Here is a 21581-nt window from a genome sequence, read left to right on the forward strand (position 1 = left end):
TTTTCCATCTATAAAATGTCTAGGGAATTTGTGTCTTCCTTTCCATTATCACTGTCACTGCCTGAATTTAGTCTCAATATCTCTTTGTGTTCTTCAACCTATGGGATGCAACTCATATGGGTCATGAAATAAATTTAGTGGATCACATTAAAAAAAAAAACAGACAAACAAAAATAGGATAGAAAATCAGAGTGCATTCCACATAATTAAGAATTGCTTTACATAAGGTAGATAGCTAGTGGGAAGCAGCCGCATAGCACAGGGAGATCAGCTTGGTGCTTTGTGACCGCCTGGAGGGGTGGGATACGGAGGGTGGGAGGGAGGAGACGCAAGAGGGAAGAGATATGGGAACATATGTATATGTATAACTGATTCACTTTGTTATAAAGCAGAAACTAACACACCATTGTAAAGCAATTATACTCCAATAAAGATGTAAAAAAAAAAAGAAATGCTCAAAAAAAATTGTTTTATAAAAATGTTTCAGTTATATTAATATATAATATCATATATATTCATAATGTTAATATATAATATGCTATTCTTTGCTGATCTTAAACCCCTGCCCAGCAGGGTCTCCATCTCTGCCTCTTCAAAGTCTTCCCAGCCCAGGTGGCCCAGGACACAAACATCTCCACAAAGGCCTCCACTTTCATAACTGGTAGCTCCCTTCTTCCTCTTATTTCAACACAGTACTTATACCTCTCCTAGGCATTTGTCACACTCTGCCATGTACAGCAGGCAAGAGCCTTAACTCTTCAACTAGATTGTGAGCCTCTTGGCAGAAGAAAAGACATTTTAAGCCTCTTAATGGTCCCCTCAGATGTTTGTTCAATGAATCTAGTCCTAGCATCTACCAGAGGAGAGAAAAATCTCAATATATTACATAGTTGCCTTTCTCAGAGAAAAGTCTGTGAGTAAAATCTCTGGAGAAAATAAATGTAGTAAGATTTGACAGCCGACTTTGTGATCACACTTAGCAAAGGCTGTCAGACAAGAAAACATTTTAACAAGAGAAAGGAGCAATATACTGCGTCCTCACTAATAACTGTCACACACATTACACACCTGTAATTGGTTTACATCAGTACTCTCTGGAGAACCCAGAGCATCCTTTCTGCATAATAATAAAGACAGTTTTGAAAATAAAATTTAAAATCACAACATCAAAAGCTTAGTATGGGGCTTCCCTGGTGGCGCAGTGGTTGAGAGTCTGCCTGCCGATGCAGGGGACATGGGTTCGTGCCGCGGTCTGGGAAGATCCCACATGCCGCGGAGCAGCTGGGCCCATGAGCCATGGCCGCTGAGCCTGCGCGTCCGGAGCCTGTGCTCTGCAACGGGAGAGGCCACAACAGTGAGAGGCCCGCATACCAAAAAAACAAAAAGGTTTTTCCAAATACCGTATGCCAACGCATATATATGGAATCTAAAAAAGCGGTACTCATGAACCTAGTGGCTGGGCAGGAATAAAGAAACAGACATAGAGAATGGACTTGAGGACACGGGGGGAAGGGGAAGCTGGGATGAAGTGAGATAGTAGCACTGACATATATACACTACCCAATGTAAAATAGATAGCTAGTGGGAAGCTGCTGCATAGCACAGGGAGATCAACTCGATGCTTTGTGATGACTTAGAGGGATGGGATAGGGAGGCTGGGAGGGATGCTGAAGAGGGAGGGGATATGGGGATGTATGTATACGTATAGCTGATTCAATGTGTTGTACAGCAGAAACAAACACAACACTGTAAAGCAATTATACTCCAATAAAGATGTGAAAAAAAAATTTTTTTTAAATATTGTTTTTCTTTAACAATAAGAATTAATTTACAATTTAGACTTCTTTTATGATCACTGCAGTTCAAATGCCCAAATGGTGCTCTAAGGTATTGCTGGCATCTGTAAATCCAAGTTCGTCACATAGTGTTTCAATCAGCATCTCCTTCCAAGTGTGTGTTCTCTCACCAAAGACAGCTCTAGATCACTCCAGCAACCCAACTCTTCAGCTTCTGCTTATGCATTACCAACTCCTGAAGAAATACATTTGTCTCATCTGCTGAAAGTTCAATATATAATTCTATTATCTTTTACTTTATTCCAATTATTCCCTAAATACTCACTACAGACTACACCAGAAATTAAACCCAATCCAGGACCGATAGATCATACCAGTCTTAGTTCCTGTCCTTTCTACTATTAGCTGTACATGATCTTAGAGAAATTACTTAACAATATTAGCTCATATTTGTGTGGCAGTTTATGGTTTTCAAGTACTATATCATTCAATCTTCAAGAAAAACCTCATAAGTGACTTCCCTGGTGGCGCAGTGGTTAAGAATCCGCCTGCCAATGCAGGGGACACGGGTTCGATCTCTGGTTCGGAAGACCCCACATGCCATGGAGCAACTAAGCCCGTGCGCCACAACTACTGAGCCTGCACTCTAGAGCCCGCCTGCCTAGAGCCCGTGCTGTGCAACAAGAGAAGCCACCGCAATGAGAAGCCCGCACACCGCAACAAAGAGTAGCCCCCGCTCACCACAACTAGAGAAAGCCCATGCGCAGCAACGAAGACCCAATGCCATAAATAAATAAATAAATAAATTTATTAAAAAAAAAAAAAAAGAAAAACCTCATGAAGTACACAAAGCAGAAGCAGATATTATTTCCAATTTAAACCAAAGAAACTGAGGATTTAAAAAATTAAATGATTTGGAAAAACTATTTCATTTCCCTTGCTGAGTACTTACTATATACTTAAAAACTACTCTATGTGTCATGGAGCATAAAAGTACAAAACAATCCCTGTGTGGCTAGCTTTTAACGCCACAGAACATCTCATGCAGCTGTGGATCCTTGGGATACCCTAGCCCTTGGAGAAGCCAGTGCTGCTGGGGGGTCATTCTACCTCTCATCCTGCAACAATGGTCAGAATGCAGGTTGGTACCATGTTCCTAGAAGGCTAAAGCCTTTTAAAGTATATTTCATTTGACCCAGAAATCACAATTGCATGATACTATTTTAAGGAAAGTGAGAAGTAAGCAAGCATTGTTTATAACAACAAAGAGGAAACAAAAATCATCCAATACTAGAGAACAGGTTAGATAAAGTATTCAACGGAACACTACATACATATTGAAAGCTACATTAATTCATATTTATAGACATAGAAAGAATTCTATGATAAATTTTTAATTGAAAGAACAAGTATATGGTTACATTATTATGAAAATACAAAGATGTTTAAATGTGCACATATAGCAAGTGTCAATCTCAGAATGAGAGGACTATAATTTTTTTCTACTTACCTGGATTTTATAAATTTTATAATAAGCATTACTTATTAATGAAGAAATCACAAACCTTTTTAAAAAATAAAAAACTTCAAGTTATTTCCCACTCTAACATGAATATACAAGAAATACGAGAAGTGCATACCAGGAGTTCATCCATGCTAGTTTGACATTTCTCAAGGTTTATCCGTTTGATCGCCACTTTCTCCTTTTTAGGGGCACAATATGCTGCTTGGACCACAGCCGTCGCTCCACTCCCTAAAGATAAATATACAAGTGAGTAAATATGTAGAGGGGTAGATACAAACAAGACATTTAAAATTCCTACACAATTTAAACAAGAGAATAATTCTTAACTTATTCTTACACTCAACAAAAAATGCAGAGAAACACTCTAAAAAGTAGGGTGTCAATAAAAGCAAAAGCCTTGACCATTTCATAGAATTGTCAATAAATACCAGCAGACGTGCGCGCGCGCGCACACACACACACACACACACACACACACACAAATAAAAGCTGCTTGAGTTCCAGAAGTTCTAGAATATGATGGTGTAGGCTCACATTTCCCTGCTCTTCTCCTCTAAATACAACTAAATACCTTAGAAATAATTCAACAATCATAAAGACAATCTGAAAGGTGGAAAGAAGCAGATGGGCTGGCTAGGACCCTCAGGACGTGAGGAAAAGCACTACTGTAAGCTCCCTGGGTTTTTTTTTTATCTCGCACATATCCATGAGTGGGCACCAGAACAGCCTGCTTCCTGGAACCAACAGGGATAGCCAAACAGACAAATGAGAAAAATCCTTTCTAGCCAAAGGACTGTGAAAGGGGAAGCTCAGTAGCAACCTAGAAGACAGATTTCCCAATCGTTATCCAGGACAATCCACCCAACCCACCACAGCATCAGCATCAGTGGGGTCTCCACCCCACACCCAGACAGCAGCAGGCCAGATGCACCACAGGAGCAACTAGGTCCCTGCCCCACACCTGGGCAACATCCAGCCAATCTGCCCACAGCAGCAGCAGAGGGGGTGGGGGGCGGAAGGGGGGAACCAGACCCACACCCACCTGTCAACCCAGGTTAACACCTGCAGAGATTAAATAGGAGTCCTGCTGTGCCAGAAGAATAAAGCAGAAGATAATAACACTGCCAGAGCTCTGAAAACTCACTTATCGTAAGAATTACATAGCTCACAAAAGTAGGCCAGGACTTACACATTAAATCTAAGTAGAGTAACTGCCTACTAAAATAGAAATTTTAAATAGGATCAGGAGTCTCCTAACATTAATATCCTAAATGTCCATCACACGATTTAAAAAAAGAAAATCACGTCGTCACACCAAGAACCAGGAAAAACACACTTGAATGAGAAAAGACAATCACACTGATACAAACACCAAGATGAATTACTAGTTGGAATTACCTGACAAGAATTTTTAAGCAGCCATCATAAAAGTGCTTCAACAAACAGTTAAGAATTATCTTAAAACAAAATAAAAAAATAGAAAAGCCTCAATAAGGAAACAGAAGTTACTAAAAAAAAAAAAAAGCACCAACTGGACATTATACAACTAAAACATATAATTTCCAAAATATAAAACCTGCTGGAGAAGCTCAATAGAAAAAGAGAGATAACAGGATAAATTCAGTGAACTTGAGGATAAGATCAATAATTTTACTCAATCTAAACAGCAGAGAGAAAACAGACTGAAAAAAAGAACAGAGCTTCAGGGAGAAGTGGAATAATAATAAAAGCTCTAAAATCTGTGTGGTAGGTAGAATAATACCCGCCCCCCAAAGGTGACCACATCCTAATTCTTGAGACCTGTGAATGTTACCATAAATGGCAAAAAGACTTGGCACATGTTATTAAATTAAGGATGGAAAGATGATCCTGGATTATCTGGGTAGGCCCAATTTAATTACAAGGGTCTTTATAAAAGAGACGAAGGAGGGTCAGAGTCAGAGAAGATGAGACAATGAAAGCAGAGGTAAGAGTAATGGAGTCATGAGCCAAGGGAGGAACCTTGAAAACATACTATAAGAAGTAAACCAATCACAAAAGACCACATATTGTATAACTCCATATATATGAAATGTCCATAGAACAGGCAAATCCATAGACACAGAAAACAGATTAGTAGTTACCAGGGGCTGGGAGAAGAGGAAAATGGGAGGTTAATGCTTAATGGGTACAATTTCTTTCTGGGGTGAGGAAAATGCTCTGGAATTAGACAATGATGATGGATGCAAAACACTGTGAATATACTAAAAAAACACTAAACTGTACACTTAAAAAATGGTTAGTTTTTAACACAACATTGTAAAGCAATTATATCTCCAATAAAGATGTTAAAAAAAATGGTTAGTTTTATGTTAAGTGACATACCTTGATCTTTTTAAAAAAGGGAATACTACAAACAATTTTAACTCATAATTCAACAATTTAGAAAAAAAGGAAGAAGCAGGAGCACTTTCCAACTCATTTCATGAAGCCAGTATTACCAACACCAAAACAAAACAAAGACATCACAAGAAAAAACAAAACGAAACAAAATAACTACAGACCAATACCTCTCATGCACTTAGCTGCAAAATCCTTAACAAAATGTTAGCCAATTGAATCCAGCAATAGATACTACACCACAACCAAGTAGTATGTATTCCAGGTATGCAAGGCTGGTACAATTAAAAAAAAAAAATCAATGTAATACACTGTATCAACAGGCTAAAGAAGAAAAATCATATGAGCATATCCACTGACACAAAAACACTTTATAAAAATTCAACACCATTCATGATAAAAAAGCTCTCAGCAAACTAGGAATAGAGGGGAACTTCTTCAACCTCATAAAGAACATCTACAAAAAAAAAACCTTACAGCTAACATCATACTGGTGAAAGACTGCCTTCCCTCTAAGATTGGGAAAAAGGCTAAGATGTTCATTCTTATCACTTTTATTCAACATAGCACTGGAAGTCCTAGACAACACAATAAAGCAAGAAAAAGAAATAAAAGGCATCCAGATTGGAAAAGAAGAAATAAAACTGTCCCTGTTTGTAGATGTCATGACCATCTATACAAGAAAAGCTTCTAAAACTAATAAAAGAGTTTAGCAAGGTTGCAAGATAAAAGGTCAACACACAAAAACCAACTGCATTTCTATGTACTAACACCAATCAAGTGGAAACCAAAATCTTAAAATACAATATCATTTACAATTGCTCCCCCAAAATGAAACATTTAGGTATAAATCCAATAAAATATGAATAGGATCTATATGCTGAAAATTACAAAATACCAAACAAAGAAAACAAAAAAGAACTAAATAACTGGAGACTTACCATGTTCATGGATTCGAAAAATCAACACAGTAAAGATGTCAATACTCCCCAAATTGACTCCATATAGGTTTAAGGCAATTCCTATCACACTCCTGGCAAAGTATTCTGTACACATAGACAAGCTTACTCTAAAGTTTATATGAAAAGGGAAGGCCCTAGAATAATCAACACCATAGTAAAGAAGATGAACAGGGCTTCCCTGGTGGTGCAGTGGTTAAGAATCTGCCTGCCAATGCAGGGAACACGGGTTTGAGCCCTGGTCCAGGAAGATCCCACATGGCGCAGAGCAACTAAGCCTGTGTGCCACAACTACTGAGCCTGCGCTCTAGAGCCCTCAAGCCACAACTACTGAAGCCTGTGTACCTAGAGCCCCTGCTCCACAACAAGAGAAGCCACCACAATGAGAAGCCTGTGCACCAGAAAGACCCAATGCAGTCAAAAATAAAATAAATAAAAATAATTTTAAAAAAAAGAACAAAGTTGGAGGATTCATACCATCCAATTTAAAGACTTATATAGTTACAGTAATCAAGACAGTGTGGTATAGACAGAGGGACAGACATACACACACACACACAAAACAGAGAAACCAGAAATAGATTCACACAAATGTGCCACAGTGATTTTTGTGTGTGTATGTGTGGTACGTGGGCCTCTCACTGTTGTGGCCTCTCCCGTTGTGGAGCACAGGCTCCGGACGCGCAGGCTCAGCGGCCATGGCTCACGGGCCCAGCCGCTCCGCAGCATGTGGGATCTTCCCAGACCGGGGCACGAACCCGTGTCCCCTGCATCGGCAGGCGGACTCAACCACTGCGCCACCAGGGAAGCCCCCCACAGTGATTTTTGACAAAGGTACAAAAGCAATTCAACAGCGATGGAATAACCTACTAGAATGGCTAAAATAAATTGTTTTAAGTGATAATACAAATGCTGGTGAGGATATGGTTAAACTGGATCACTCATACAATGTAGGCAGAAATATAAAATATGGTATAGCCACTCTGGAAAATAGTTAGGCCATTTCTTTTAAAACTAAAAATGAACTTGTACAACTCAGCATTTGTATGACTGGGTATTTATCTGAGAGAAATTAAAATTAAAATTTTTCTGAGAGAAATTAAAAATTCATATACAAGTTTCTGTTCACACAGAAACTTGTACATGAATATTCACAGCAGCTTTATTCATAATAGCTAAAAACTGGAAACTACCCAAATATCCTTTAACAGGTGAATGGTTAAACATATGGTATGTCCACACAGACAAATATTACTCAGCAATAAAAATGAACAAACTATTGATATGCACAATTACTTGGATGAACCTCAAGGGCACTATGCTGAATGAAAAAAGCCAAGCTCAGAAAGTTACATATTTTATGACTCCATTTATATAATATACAACACTCTTGAAATAACAAAAATAACAGCAACAGAGAACAGATTAGTGGTTGTCAGGGATTAGGGATGTGAGTAGTCAGGTTAGGAGGGCTACAAAGGGGTAGCCAGAGGGACTTTGTGGTGGAATACAGTTCTGTGTCTTGAATTTAGTTAGTGGTAGTTACACAAAGGTACACGTGTAATAAAACTGCACAGAACCATACACACGTGCACACAAATGAGTACAGTACACATACAGATAGTAAGCTCTAAGTTCCGTAGATTGCTTAAAAAAAAAGAGAAAAAAAGCCTAGGCTTCAATCCATCTATTACCCTTAATAAAATAATCTTCAAGGTCCATTTGCACTATATCACTCCTCAGATCACTAAACCACAGCCACTACTTGATACTGTACTTTCTTTTTTTTTAATTTCATTTATTTATTTATGGCTGCATTGGGTCTTCATTGCTGCGCACGGGCTTTCTCTAGTTGCAGCGAGTGGGGGCTACTCTTTGTTGTGGTGCGCGGGCTTCTCATTGCGGTGGCTTCTCTTGTTGCAAAGCATGGGCTCTAGGCATGTGGGCTTTAGTAGTTGTGGCTCACAGGCTCAGTAGTTGTGGCTCATGGGCTCTAGAGCACAGGCTCAGTAGTTGTGGTGCACAGGCCTAGCTGCTCTGCAGCATGTGGGATCCTCCCCGACCAGGGCTTGAACCCGTGTCCCCGGCACTGGCAGGCGGATTCCTAACCACTGCACCACCAGGGAAGTCCCAATACTGTACTTCTTGATAACTCAACACTTTAACTTATTTTCCATACCCTGGATGCAATTTAGTTTTCTCCATCTCCATTCCTCTGTGCAAACCATTCACCTTGCTTGCTTTCTACATATTAATCCATACCTCCCCCTCCTTTTAAAGCCCAAGTCAAAACTCACCTAACTTCAGGAAGCTCCATGGAAAACACACTTAGATTCAAACAAACTCTGCCACCATTAGCAGGGTAAGTCTTGGTTCCCTGATTACGTGCTGGGAAATGGCAATGCTCAATAAATGTCATTATTGTTCATTTATTTACCTATTATCTTCCTATCAGACATTTAAACTGTTAAAAGACATAGCTGTGTCTCCTCAAGTATTTGATATAAGGTAGGTTTATTACGCTTCTAAAGTACTTGAATCTTTACCAAAACACATGAGGATAAATTATCCTCACCAACTCCCCATCTCTAGCCATACCACTTAAACTGTAGTTTTTTTCAACGTTTTAATCATGGGTTCTCCTGTACATACAGCCTTGGATAGAGATGAAATGTAAACAATAAAAAAGAAAAAATGTACAATCATTAAATTCTTTCTTCCTTCCTCTCCATTTTCTCATTTTCTTCCCAAATAGAAAGTAATTTCAGGGACTTCCCTCGTGGCGCAGTGGTTAAGAATCCACCTGCCAATGCAGGGGACACGGGTTCGATCCCTGGTTCGGAAGACCCCACATGCCACGGAGCAACTAAGCCCGTGCACCACAACTACTGAGCCTGCGCTCTAGAACTCGTGAGCCACAACTACTGAGCCCAAGTGCCACAACTACTGAGCCCAAGTGCCACAACTACTGAAGCCCATGCGCCTAGAGCCCATGCTCCACAACAAGAGAAGCCACCGCAGTGAGAAGCCCGCACACTGCAACGAAGAGTAGCCTCCACTCGCCGCAACTAGAGAAAGCCCGCGCCCAGCAACGAAGATCCAACGCAGCCAAAATAAATAAATAAATACATTATTTTTTTAAAAAGTAATTTCACAAAAATGTTTACAAAAGAGGGCATGGGGGAAGAAAATATTGAAAGCATGTTGTATTTTACATGAAGCATTCTACTCAAAATTGCTTTTTCTTAATATAATTACTGTGCGATACATATTTTTTAAAATAAATTTATTTATTTTTGGCTGCACTGGGTCTTCATTGCTGTGCGCGGGCTTTCTCTAGTTGCGGTGAGCAGGGGCTACTCTTTGTCATGGTGCGCGGGCTTCTCGTTGCGGCGGCCTCTCCCCGTGTGGAGCACGGGCTCCATGCACACGGGATTCAGGAGCTGTGGCTCGAAGCAGAGCGCAGGCTCAGCAGCCGTGGCACACGGGCCCAGTTGCTCTGCAGCACGTGGGATCCTCCTGGACCAGGGCTCGAACCCGTGTTTAGTGCATTGGCAGGCGGATTCCCAACCACTGTGCCACCAGGGAAGCCCCACAATACATATTTTTTCTTTCTCTTCTTTAAAGCAGGTTCCTTCATGAGGAATTTTTCAAACCACAAGTCAACTTACTGGGTTTCAACCATCATTTTTCTTAGAGAAAACAGAATCAAATTAGAAACCATCAGTATGTATTGCACACAGTAAAAGTAAACATTATCTATCAACTATACTTCAATTAAAAAATATATAAAAAAATAAAAATGCAAATATTATCTTGTAAAACTTTTACTTCAGTGTAAATACACATGAAAATATGTAAAAGGTAACTATTAGGAATGGTTTAGTCAAAGTGTGAAAGCTACTGTTCTAATGCCAGCAAAAAAGCATTGGCTTAATATGAAGAATAATATAATGGAAAATGTAAAACAATTTCCAATAAAGCATCCTAATTCAGAAGTTCACTATTTTACATGTTTTGCACCTTCCATGCACCATCCCCCATGTCCCCTCTTCCACTCTTCTGTCCTCTCCTAGCTGGTTCTTTAACTGCTATGTTAGTGTACATTACATACCAGAATGGATTAAAGTGAAAAACCATGACTGAGCTTTCTCCTGAAATCCTTCAAACTGGGTAATGTTATCTCTTGAAACAGAAAAGGAGCTGCCTAAAGGCATGAGCGGGACTAAAAAAAATTTCACAGTCTCCCTCCACTTTACTAGATCCTGAAATTTAAAAGAGTAAGCAAAAATATGGATTTTATTCCTACCTGTGAGGAAAAAATAAATCAAATGAACCAAATCAACTGAAGATATTTTCCCCCCAAATTCTGACCAACCGTCACTATTACAGATACATATTCTAAAGATCTTAAGTATTTTTCAGTAAGGCTTTAACACCAACTAAAGAGCTAGTCCAGACTGTTTATTCTGAAAGATGACTAAGGCACTGTCACCTGAACCATGGAAAATACAGGACTTTACAATTTCATAAACCTTTTTCTGAATAAGCCCTCTTGTCAGAGTCATACTGAAAATTAAAGCTCCTTTACAGAAACAGCTGTAAGGACAGTCATTATCATAAAAATCACGCTCTCTCTCCATACAAAGATGAAAATAAAGACACTGCCATATGCTCTGAGTAATTATTCAAGCAGCCTGATGGTTTTGCAATGAATCATCTCTCGCTCCTGTTCACTCTGGTGATCTCTATCTCAACGGATATTAACCCCATCCTTCTGGATGCTCCTGCCAAATATCTTGGATACTTCTCACATCCAATCCAATGGCATATCTCTAACTTCAAAATATGCTACACCAGCATCTGACTGCTTCTGACCACCTCCACTACTACCTCTCTCCCCTGGATAACCTCTCCTACCCTCATACCCTTAAAAAACTATTCTCCACGTAGCAGCCCAGGTTGTCCTTTTAAAACGTAAAATCTTACGCAAAGCAAAAGCCAAGTACCACAATGACTCACCACGCTTCATACCATCTGATGGCCAGGGACATCCATCCCTACCTACCACCTTACTCTCCTGATCTCTTCAACCGGTCTGCCTCTTCAACCTCTGAATCACTCTGCTCCAGCCACCCTTACCTCATTATTCCTTAGTCACATCAGTGTGCTCCTTCTTCAGGACCTTTGCGCTCCGCATGTTCCCTCTGCTTAGACCAAGCTACCTACAGATAACCACCATGTTCACTTCTCCACCTCCTTCAGATCTTTCCTCAAATGTCACCTTCTCGGTGAGGCTTTCCTTGACCTCTTTAAAACTCACCTCTATCCCTAGCAGTTTGCAACCCCTTTCCCTACTTTATATTTGTCCTTCATCACCACCACAAGGGATTTCTGTCTGTCTGCTTTGCTGCTGTATCTCTAGCATCCAAAGAGTGCCTGACACACAAGTGGAGGTCAGTAAATATTTGTTGAATAGATTCATGACTCAAGTAGTGGCATATATTTTCAAGAAAAAAAATTTTTGCTCATTTGGGGCAGAACAAACACAAGAATAGCCCAGTCTTCGGGCATTACCTCATTACCTAACGGGCATTACCTCATTATTACCATTGTGAGCGTTACCATTTATTGAGCACTTACTCTGTGCGCCAAGTACTATGCTGAGCACTCTCCTTACTTGCACTTCTTTTTTTTCCATCTAATTCTCACAATAATCCCATGAATTAGGTATTATTGATCTTACAAAGCAATGCAAGCAAAGGTAAGACTTAGGTCATAAATTAGTAAGATGCAGAGTAGGGCCTAGAAACCAGAACTACATGACGTTTCAACACCATACTCTTAATTGGTAGGCAACTGACTCTTTAAAGAGAACATTAACTGATTATTTATGTGTCAGGTTAAATTATTTACTTGCAGTGTCTTATTTAACTATTTTAATTAAAATTAAAAAAACCTGAGGCCAACATTTTTAGTTGCCTAGCCAACATACAGTTTTCCCTTCTTTAATAAGAGAACTTTTACCTATTTTGCTTTAAGTAATAACATGCTTGGATAAAAAGCTTCATTTCATTTGCAAATGGCCAAATGACACAGTTCTGTCCAATAAAATAGGAATGTATCACTGAGTAAGGCTTCCAGGAAAGAAAGCCCTTTGAAAGGGAGCCAGCTGAGTCGTCATGTGACTTTGTCCTTTTACCATATTCTTCTGGCCTGGAACACAAGCACAAGGCTAGGGGTGGAACAACTGTCTTGCAACTATGAGAATGCAAGTCCAGTGCTAAGTAGAGTGGAGTGAAAAACTACGAGCCTGGGTGCCTAATGGCACCTAGGCTGCCACTCCAGTTTTCGTGTCATATAAAGGGAGCAAAAAAGTATTTTATTAAGCCACTATTATTTGTTTTCCATTACATGCAGCCAAATGCAATCCCTATTTGATACAACCCTATAAGGTTGTTGGCCCAATGCTGGCCTTACTGAAAATGTTATCATAGCTAAGTCTTCCAATCAGGGGGAGAAAATACACTAACCATTAAGCATCACTCTATCAATAGAAAATAATGGCTTTCACATTTATGGAAGAGCTAGAGGTGGGATCCTGGAATCTGTATTTGGAAACCAATACTTTAGACATCAAATGTGTAGCTAGTGAACAACTAATGAAAATTTAAAAGGGTAGGGAAAGTAGAGACTAAAGCTAGTAGGCTGCCTTCACCACAGTATCAAAGGTAGATGAATCACACCTTACTAAAAACGGATCTTAAAGAACAATTTTCTAAACCTAGGATGAGGTAAACAGTAAATATTTATTGAGACTTTTAAAAATGCATGGTAACACAGGACTTCCCTGGTGGCACAGTGGTTAAGAATCTGCCTGCCAATGCAGGGGACATGGGTTTGATCCCTGGTCCAGGAAGATCCCACGTGCCGCAGAGCAACTAAGCCCATGCGCCACAACTACTGAGCCTGCGCTCTAGAGCCTGTGAGTCACAACTACTGGGCCCGTGCACCTAGAGCCCATGCTCCCCAACAAGAGAAGCCACTGCAATGAGAAGCCCACACACTGCAAAGAAGAGTAGCTCCAGCTTGCCGCAACTAGAGAAAACCCGCATGCAGCAATGAAGACCCAACACAGCCAAAAAATAAACAAAAAGTAAAACAAAAACCAAAACAAACAAACAAACAAAAACCAAAATGGGCTTCCCTGGTGGCGCAGTGGTTGAGAGTCTGCCTGCCAATGCAGGGGACACGGGTTCATGCCCCAGTCCGGGAAGATCCCACATGCCGCGGAGCAGCTAGGCCCGTGAGCCATGGCAGCTGAGCCTGTGCGTCCAGAGCCTGTGCTCCGCAACGGGAGAGGCCACAACAGTGAGAGGCCCGCATACCACAAAAAAAAAAAAAAAAAAAAAAAAAAAAAAAATGCATGATAACAAAAGCCACATGGCACAGCCCTTGACAGACTGGTTTCCCACTTTGCCACTATATTGTATCGTGGGCAATAAAACAGGTGGCAGGGCCTTACACTGCTATACTACCATGTCCAGCATAAATCCTTAAATCCATCTAAACCTGAATAAGATCTGGAAGTAAGAAAAAAAAAAGATGCAGTGATGGTCCAATAAACATTACAACAGATTCAAAACATTACAAGATTACAAGTGTTACAAGATTCCAAATCATGTATTTCACATTTTATGGCAGTACCAAAAATTAAGAAACAGAAAAAGAAGAAAAAAAGAAAGAGATAACAAAGAGATTGTATGGAGCAATGAATACGAGCTAAAAGCTTCCTGCAAACAACTACACTTAATCTGCACAACAGCCCCAAGGACATGGGTACCATTATTCCCATTTTACAGACAAAAAACTGACACTAAAACAGTTATATAAATTGCCCCAGATCAGAGAGGTAGTAAGAGCTAACGCCAGGATTTGAATCCAGGTCAGTCTAACCCCAAAGCCCATACTATTACAGTTGCTTCAACACACATCAAATACAGTACAGCACCTGGTCAGAAGTGCTAATGCAATAGTAGGGGTTAGGCAGGAGCTCAAAAACACTGAAAAGATAAATGATTAATAGTGAGACCAATACTACATCTTTTACAAGTAATCATACTTAAAGTTCAAACCTTTGCCAAAGCATGCTTAAGATGATACAATTCTTTAAAAGGAAGTCGGTTTTTTTTTTTGCGGTACGCGGGCCTCTCACTGTTGCGGCCTCTCCCGTTGCGGAGCACAGGCTCCAGACGCGCAGGCTCAGCGGCCATGGCTCACGGGCCCAGCCGCTCCGCGGCATGTGGGATCTTCCCAGACCGGGGCACGAACCAGTGTCCCCTGCATCGGAAGGCGGACTCTCAACCACTGCGCCACCAGGGAAACCTTAAAAGGAAGTCCTTTGAATTCCCAACTTGTATGCTTTTATTATGTTCTAGGAAGGGAATTTTCTCTTCTCTATAAGATTTTGCCAGAAAAAGAGAGAATAAAACCATGTGAGAAACTAACCCCAAATACAGTCCTAAGTAGCACATGTGAAAAAGATATATAGTTCAAATAACTGTATGTGCTTTGACGAGAAAGGAGACAGCATTATACCATTTCCTTAAAATACAATCCTTTGGAAACAGAAAATTCAAAAAGATTCCCCCAAGCCTTTTTTGCCCAGACTTCAACCATTTGTTTCCTGAAAAAAAAATGAGTATAATCTGAAGAAATTACAAAGATTCATTTGGAAAGCTACTTACAGCTTATTACAAAATACTGTATTCCAAACATGTTGGCATGGAAGCAAAGTTAGAATAAGCATGCACTGCTTTACTGAGCCTTGCTACTTGCACTAGGCTGTAGTTCAAGGAAAAACTTTTTTTCCTCCCTCTTGAGAAGATGGGGTGAGAGAGAGTGTGTGAGGAGTGGAGTGGAAGTACATAAAGAACTTTCAGGAACTTATTAATGAGAGAGAGAACATTAAAAAAAATGACAAAATAGGATACACAAAAGAGAATAAATCTAACTGTATCTAAAAGGTTATCTACAAAATATCTGCTCCGATCAGTTTTTTTTCATTGTAAGGATATTTCCTTTTAAAGGGGAGATTATGGGGCTTCCCTGGTGGCGCAGTGGTTGAGAGTCCGCCTGCCAATGCAGGGGACACGGGTTCATGCCCCAGTCCGGGAAGATCCCACATGCCGCGGAGCGGCTGGGCCCGTGAGTCATGGCTGCTGAGCCTGCGCGTCTGGAGCCTGTGCTCCGCAACGGGAGAGGCCACAACAGTGAGAGGCCCGTGTACCGCAAAAAAAAAAAAAAAGGTGAGATTATGACCACCATCTTCAGATACTTCCAAAAACCAATCAAAAGCAGATGCAGAAATAAGGATCCTGGATTAGGCGACAGTTGGACACCAGTACTGGCTCTGCCCATAACTAGCTCTGACTTTAGACAGGTCATTTTACCTTCCTATGTCTCAGTGTCTTCATCTGTAAAACAAGATGGTTCACCTTACCTCACACCTTACAGAAAACTTAACTCAAAATATATCAGAGGACTAAATTTAAGAGCTAAACTATAACAGAAGAAAACATAGGAAAAAAATCTTTGTGATGTTGGGTTACTAAAGATTTCTCAGGACTTCCCTGGTGGTCCGGTGGTTAAGACTCTGCGCTTCCACTACAGGGGGCGTGGGTTAGATCCCTGGTCGGGGAACTAAGATCCCGCAGCTGTGGCACGCCTCCCCCGCCCCCCCAAAAAAGACTGAGAGTAAATATTTGAAATCATATATCAGGTGAAGGACTCATACCCAGAATGAATACATACCCTCACACACATCTCTATAACTCAGTGAGAAGAAAACAACCCAATGGGCAACCCAAATGGGAAAAAGATTTGAATGACATTTTACCAAAGGATATGAAAAGCTAACAAATAAGCACATGAAAAGATACTCTCTATTGGGAAGAAATATGGGAACATATGTATATGTATAACTGATTCACTTTGTTATAAAGCAGAAACTAACACATCATTGTAAAGCAATTATACCCCAATAGAGATGTTAAAAAAAAAGAGATACTCTCTATTATTAGTTATTACAGAAATGTAAAACAAAACCATGATCAAATACCACTTCACATCCACTAGGATGGCTATAATCAAAAAGACAGACAACAAATGCTGGCAAAAATGTAAAGAAATAGGGACCCTCATACATGGCTGATGGGAATGTAAAATGGTACAGTCACTTTGAAAGTCTGTCCATTTCTTAAAAAGTTAAACATAAATCTACCATATGACCCAGCAATTCCACTCAAGAAAAATGAAACATGGTCACTGAAGATTTGATGTAAATGCTCATAGCAACATTATTCCAAATAGGCAAAAAGCAGAAGAAACCCAATGTCCATCAAGTGGTGTCCAATGAAAAGGAAAAATGTACTAATACAGGCTACAACATGGATGAACCTCAAAAAACATTACACAAAGTAAAAGAAACCAAACATAAAAGATCACATATGATATTTATATGAAATTTCCATAAAAGACAAATCTATAGAGACAGAAAGTAGATCTGTGGTTGTCTTCGGCAGGGAGTGACTGCAAATGTACATGAGGCATCTTTCTGGAATGATGGAAATGTTCTAAAATTGGATTGTGGTGATGACTGAACAACTCTGTAAATTTACTAAAAAACTATAGTACTGTAAACTTAAAACAGGTGGATTTTATGGTATATAAATTGCTTTTAAAAATGAAAAAATATTATGCTACGTGAATGAAGCCAAACAAAAAAAACTGCATATTACACGATCCCATTTATATGAAATGTCCAGAAAAGGCAAATCTATGGAGACAGAAAGTAGATTTGCAGTTGCCTGAAACTGGGGGTAGGAACAGGGATTAACTGTAAACAGACACAAGGGATCTCACTGGGGTGATGAACATATTCTAAAACTGTATTATGCTGATTGGTGCACAACACAATAAATTTACTAAAAATCATTTAATTTTATATTTTAAAATGGGTGAATTTTATACTAAAAATGGGTGAAATTATACCTCAGAGTAAAATTGTTTTTAAAAATAAGGTGGTCAAATCACATTGGAGTTAACTTTTTATCCACAGACCACTTTGAGAATAAGATGAAGACTAACCCTAACCCAGAGGCCTGAGCCTCCCTTTTGCTCACTCAGACACCTTATTGGTCTGAGGACACCAAATTAACAAGTTTTTAAAGCTCTAGAGCCTTGTGCAATCCTAATAGCAAGGGCATTCGGAACAACTACAACCCTCCTCTTCACCCTAGAAAGATGTACACCTTACCAGAAAGAAAATCAAAATTCCTTTTCTAAAATGATAAGGACCCCCTTTCCTTACTTTTTAGACATCATTTTGGAATTTCCCACTTAATCCCTTTTTTCAATAAGAAACTCTGATTGAGGGACTCAGAAGCAATCAATCAAGACAGAGACCTAGCTAGCTGTCTTTAGAACCAACCAGTACACATCAAAGACCCAGCATGCAGTAAAGATCCATGAAGTGGCTTAAGGAAAAAGATGTGCTGTCTTTCAGATAAAACTTAGGCCAGATTTGTTTTGAAACAAGAAGTAAAGTGAAAAAAAGAAATGTGACAAAGTTTCTCTAAACACCTACACGGTGCAATAAACACTACCCACCCCGCCACCACCACCCACCCCGCCAAGACAGCTAAGGAGTTTTCAGACACTCTTTGTTATAAAACTAATTTAGGACTGGACGCTGATCTGGCAAAGCAGACAATCTCCTTCCTCCAACACACAAGGGTCTGCTCGTGTCTGTTGGATTGAGCTTCTGTTTAGCTAAACCCACCCCCTTTTGATTTCTAAAATCACTAGATTATTGTTGTCTAACAAATACTCCCCTCATCCCCAGTCCCCACCCTCCCCCAATCACTGTGCCTCTGTGAGAATTACAATCCATGTTTGTGCAAGTTTTGGTCTCTGCCAACTGGTATTCCCAGACCCCCTTCAAATCCATTCCACACACAATAGCCAGGTCCATCGGATTGTTTCAGGTCTTTGCTTGAAGCCCTCCAATAACACTTAAAATAAAATTCCAAAATCCTTTCCTTGGCTGAGAAGATCCCTAAAATCTGGCTTCTCCCTTACCTTTCTAACCTTACCAGTCTTCTTTCAGGTCCTAAAACACAACAAGCTCTTTCCCTCCTCAGGAGCCTTTGCATTTCCTCATCCCTCAGTAGGGAAAAAATTTCCCTAGGCTCTTAAGACTCTCTCATCCTTCAGTGCTCAACTTACATGTAAACGCCTCAGAAAAAGCATCTTCCTTGAAATTGCCCCAACTAGGTCTCCACGTTATCCTCTATCAGAACATCTTGTTTATTCCCTTCCTAGCACTTGCCAAAACCTATAATTCTTTTTATTTACCTACTTATTTACTGTCTACCTCCCTGACTAGAAAGTCAATTCCAAGCAGTCATAAGTTGTGTCTACATCGCTCAGTGCGGTACCTGCAGCTTCATCTGGAGAGAATCCCCAGCTCTACCGCAGCAACGCCTGGCACTTCGTGCGGGTTCTCGCACGGATGCGGGAGTGAACAAAAGCACCCTAACCCACCAACCCCCGAATAGGTGGCCGTGCCCCAAACTGCAATACCCCATTTCTCGCACCGCCTCGTAAAGGCCTGTCCCATACCTTCACTTTTCTTTCTCTCTCAGACACATCTGTCGCTCAGGTTCAAACATCTGTCACTACACAAATCTCTGGTGAGCCTCTCAAACCCCACCCCACCGCGCCGCACAGGCGCGCCACTCAAAATCCCCTCCATGCCTTGCACGCGCTGCACAAACCTGGAGCCTCACCCACGCTCCCTACCAACCCCCGGGCCACTCGAGCGCCCACGAATATCTGGGAGCCCTGCGCCCTCCGAGCTCCCGCGGGTCTCCTCGTTCCCGCGTGTCACCCGCCATCCAGCGCGGCACCTCCCCCCTCCGCGGCGCCAGCTCTCACCTATCACCTCCTGCAGCTCGTAATCGTCCCTGTTGATGGACCAAGGAAGGGCGCTGGAGTCCTCGGACATGACGGCGGCACGGCACTCAGCCCTCCCTCAAACTCGCTGACCTCCCTCTTCTCCTCGCCGCGCCTCTCCCCACCCCCAACCGCTGCCGCCGCGCCCCCACCAACCGCCTCTGGAACAGCCACGGGTCGACGGCGCCTGGCGCCGGGTGGCCGCGCGGCAGAGCAGCGGGGGGCTCGAAGCACCCGCGGACCTCGCCTCCTGCTCCTCCGCGGCCGGCACTCCCCTGCCCGGCCCAGGTCCCGGCCTCGGCCTCCGTGGCAGCAGCTACAGGAGCTTCGCCTCGGCCCAGCCCCTCTGTCCCGCCCTCCACCCCAGCCCCACGCACGGGCCAAACTTTCCCTTCTCCCTCCACCTGCCGACACGCAGCGCGCTGACGTCACCGCGCCGGGCACGCCCCGCCTCGGCCCCGCCTCCAGCCGCCATTTCAAGTGTGGCTGGATGAGCAGTGAGCAACTAAGAAGCCCGAGGAGGAGGAAGTTGACAATGGAAGGGAAGAAATGCTTTGAAAGGAGTTCAACAAGGGCATCGGAAAGCCAGAGAAGAGCCTAAAGTAGCAGAAGCGGTAGCCACACTGAGCATGGCAACCAAACGGCGGCTTAGTGGAGGGGGCGGAGCCACTTTTGGCGGCGGGGGCACGTTGCCGTCTCCGCTGTCGCATTCATTGGCTTATTTGAGAAGGAATCAGAAAGGCAATAGGTGAGTGTGGACGTCAGTCGTAAATTAGTCCCGCCAGCAGGCGCTCTGAGCGCCGTTCTCTGACAGGGCTCCCGTCCTTCAGGGTGGCGGTTATGCCTCTTGCTTTGCACAGTTCTCCCAAGAGACGTCGCGGTGTAACCGTCACACCCTCGAGACGTGCAAACGGCTCCGCAGGGTGTGGAGAAACCCGAGGGAGCAGCTGGGTGGGGTAGCTTTGGAGTGTGGACAACTGCCAAGTGGGATAAAAGGCCTTGGGCCACGAGACAGGGGAACCGGAAGCTCGCCCCGTGACGACACTTTCTCTAGGCGGAAGTTCTATCTGCAGCGCCCGTCGCGGCCTTCTCAGTAACCTTAATGGTTAGGGTGTTCTGTCCATACTCAACTTTGGGTCTGGAGCTTAAATGAGCACCTGTCTTGGGGCCTCGGAAGGTTGGAGTTTTTCCCCAGAGGCGGCTGGGGCCATTAAACAAGTGAGGTTTGGCCCAGGAGATCTGAGGTCGTTTCAGAGGCCTTGACTTTTGTGTGACCTCATTGAACTTGAGTTTTCACAGGTTGACCACTTAGGGCCGTTGGAGAAATTAACGAGGTGAAATTGAACATACTTGGTAAAATGGAATAAAGAGTACTGACGTGGATTGGGCTAGGTGTGAAGCTCTTCTCAGTTGGATGTCTTTTAGACCAGTAGTAGTCCTTATGAAAGAGACCTTCACCTAGGCCATGCCAGGCACTGGAAGCCCTGTGCAGGAAATCCACTGACTACAAAACGAAAGCAGTGGGACTTCCCTGCTGGCGTGGTGGTTAAGAATCTGCCTACCAATGCAGGGGACATGGGTTCGATCCCTGGTTTGGGAAGATCCCACATGCCGCGGAGCAACTGAGCCCATGCTCCACAACTGATGAGCCTGCGCTCTAGAGCCCGTGAGCCACAGCTCCTGAGCCCGTATGCCACAATTACTGAAGCCCACGCATCTAGAGCCCGTGCTCTGCAACAAGAGAAGCCACCGCAATGAGACGCCCGTGCACTGTAACGAGGAGTAGCCCCTGCTCGCCACAACTAGAGAGAGCCCGTGCACAGCAACAAAGACCCAACACAGCCAAAAATAAATAAAATAAATTTATGAAAAAACAAAAGCAGTCAACTAGGAGCTGCAGCAATG

General features: G+C 42.1%; 1 protein-coding gene across 1 annotated transcript in view; it reads right to left on the reverse strand.

Annotated features, from left to right (window-relative positions):
* The window catches only part of OXSR1 (oxidative stress responsive kinase 1), a 106163-nt gene extending 86127 nt beyond the window's left edge, over positions 1-20036 (reverse strand). Inside the window, exons 1-2 of the mRNA XM_065884990.1 lie at positions 19659-20036; positions 3437-3549 (exon numbers count right to left, since the gene is read on the reverse strand). Coding sequence (XP_065741062.1) covers positions 3437-3549; positions 19659-19728 — 183 coding nt within the window. The 5' untranslated portion in view covers positions 19729-20036. The remainder of the gene's footprint in view (positions 1-3436; positions 3550-19658) is intronic.
* Between the last annotated feature and the right edge of the window lie 1545 nt (positions 20037-21581).

Source organism: Phocoena phocoena, chromosome 10, assembly GCF_963924675.1.
Source record: "Phocoena phocoena chromosome 10, mPhoPho1.1, whole genome shotgun sequence".
Lineage (NCBI taxonomy): Eukaryota > Metazoa > Chordata > Mammalia > Artiodactyla > Phocoenidae > Phocoena > Phocoena phocoena.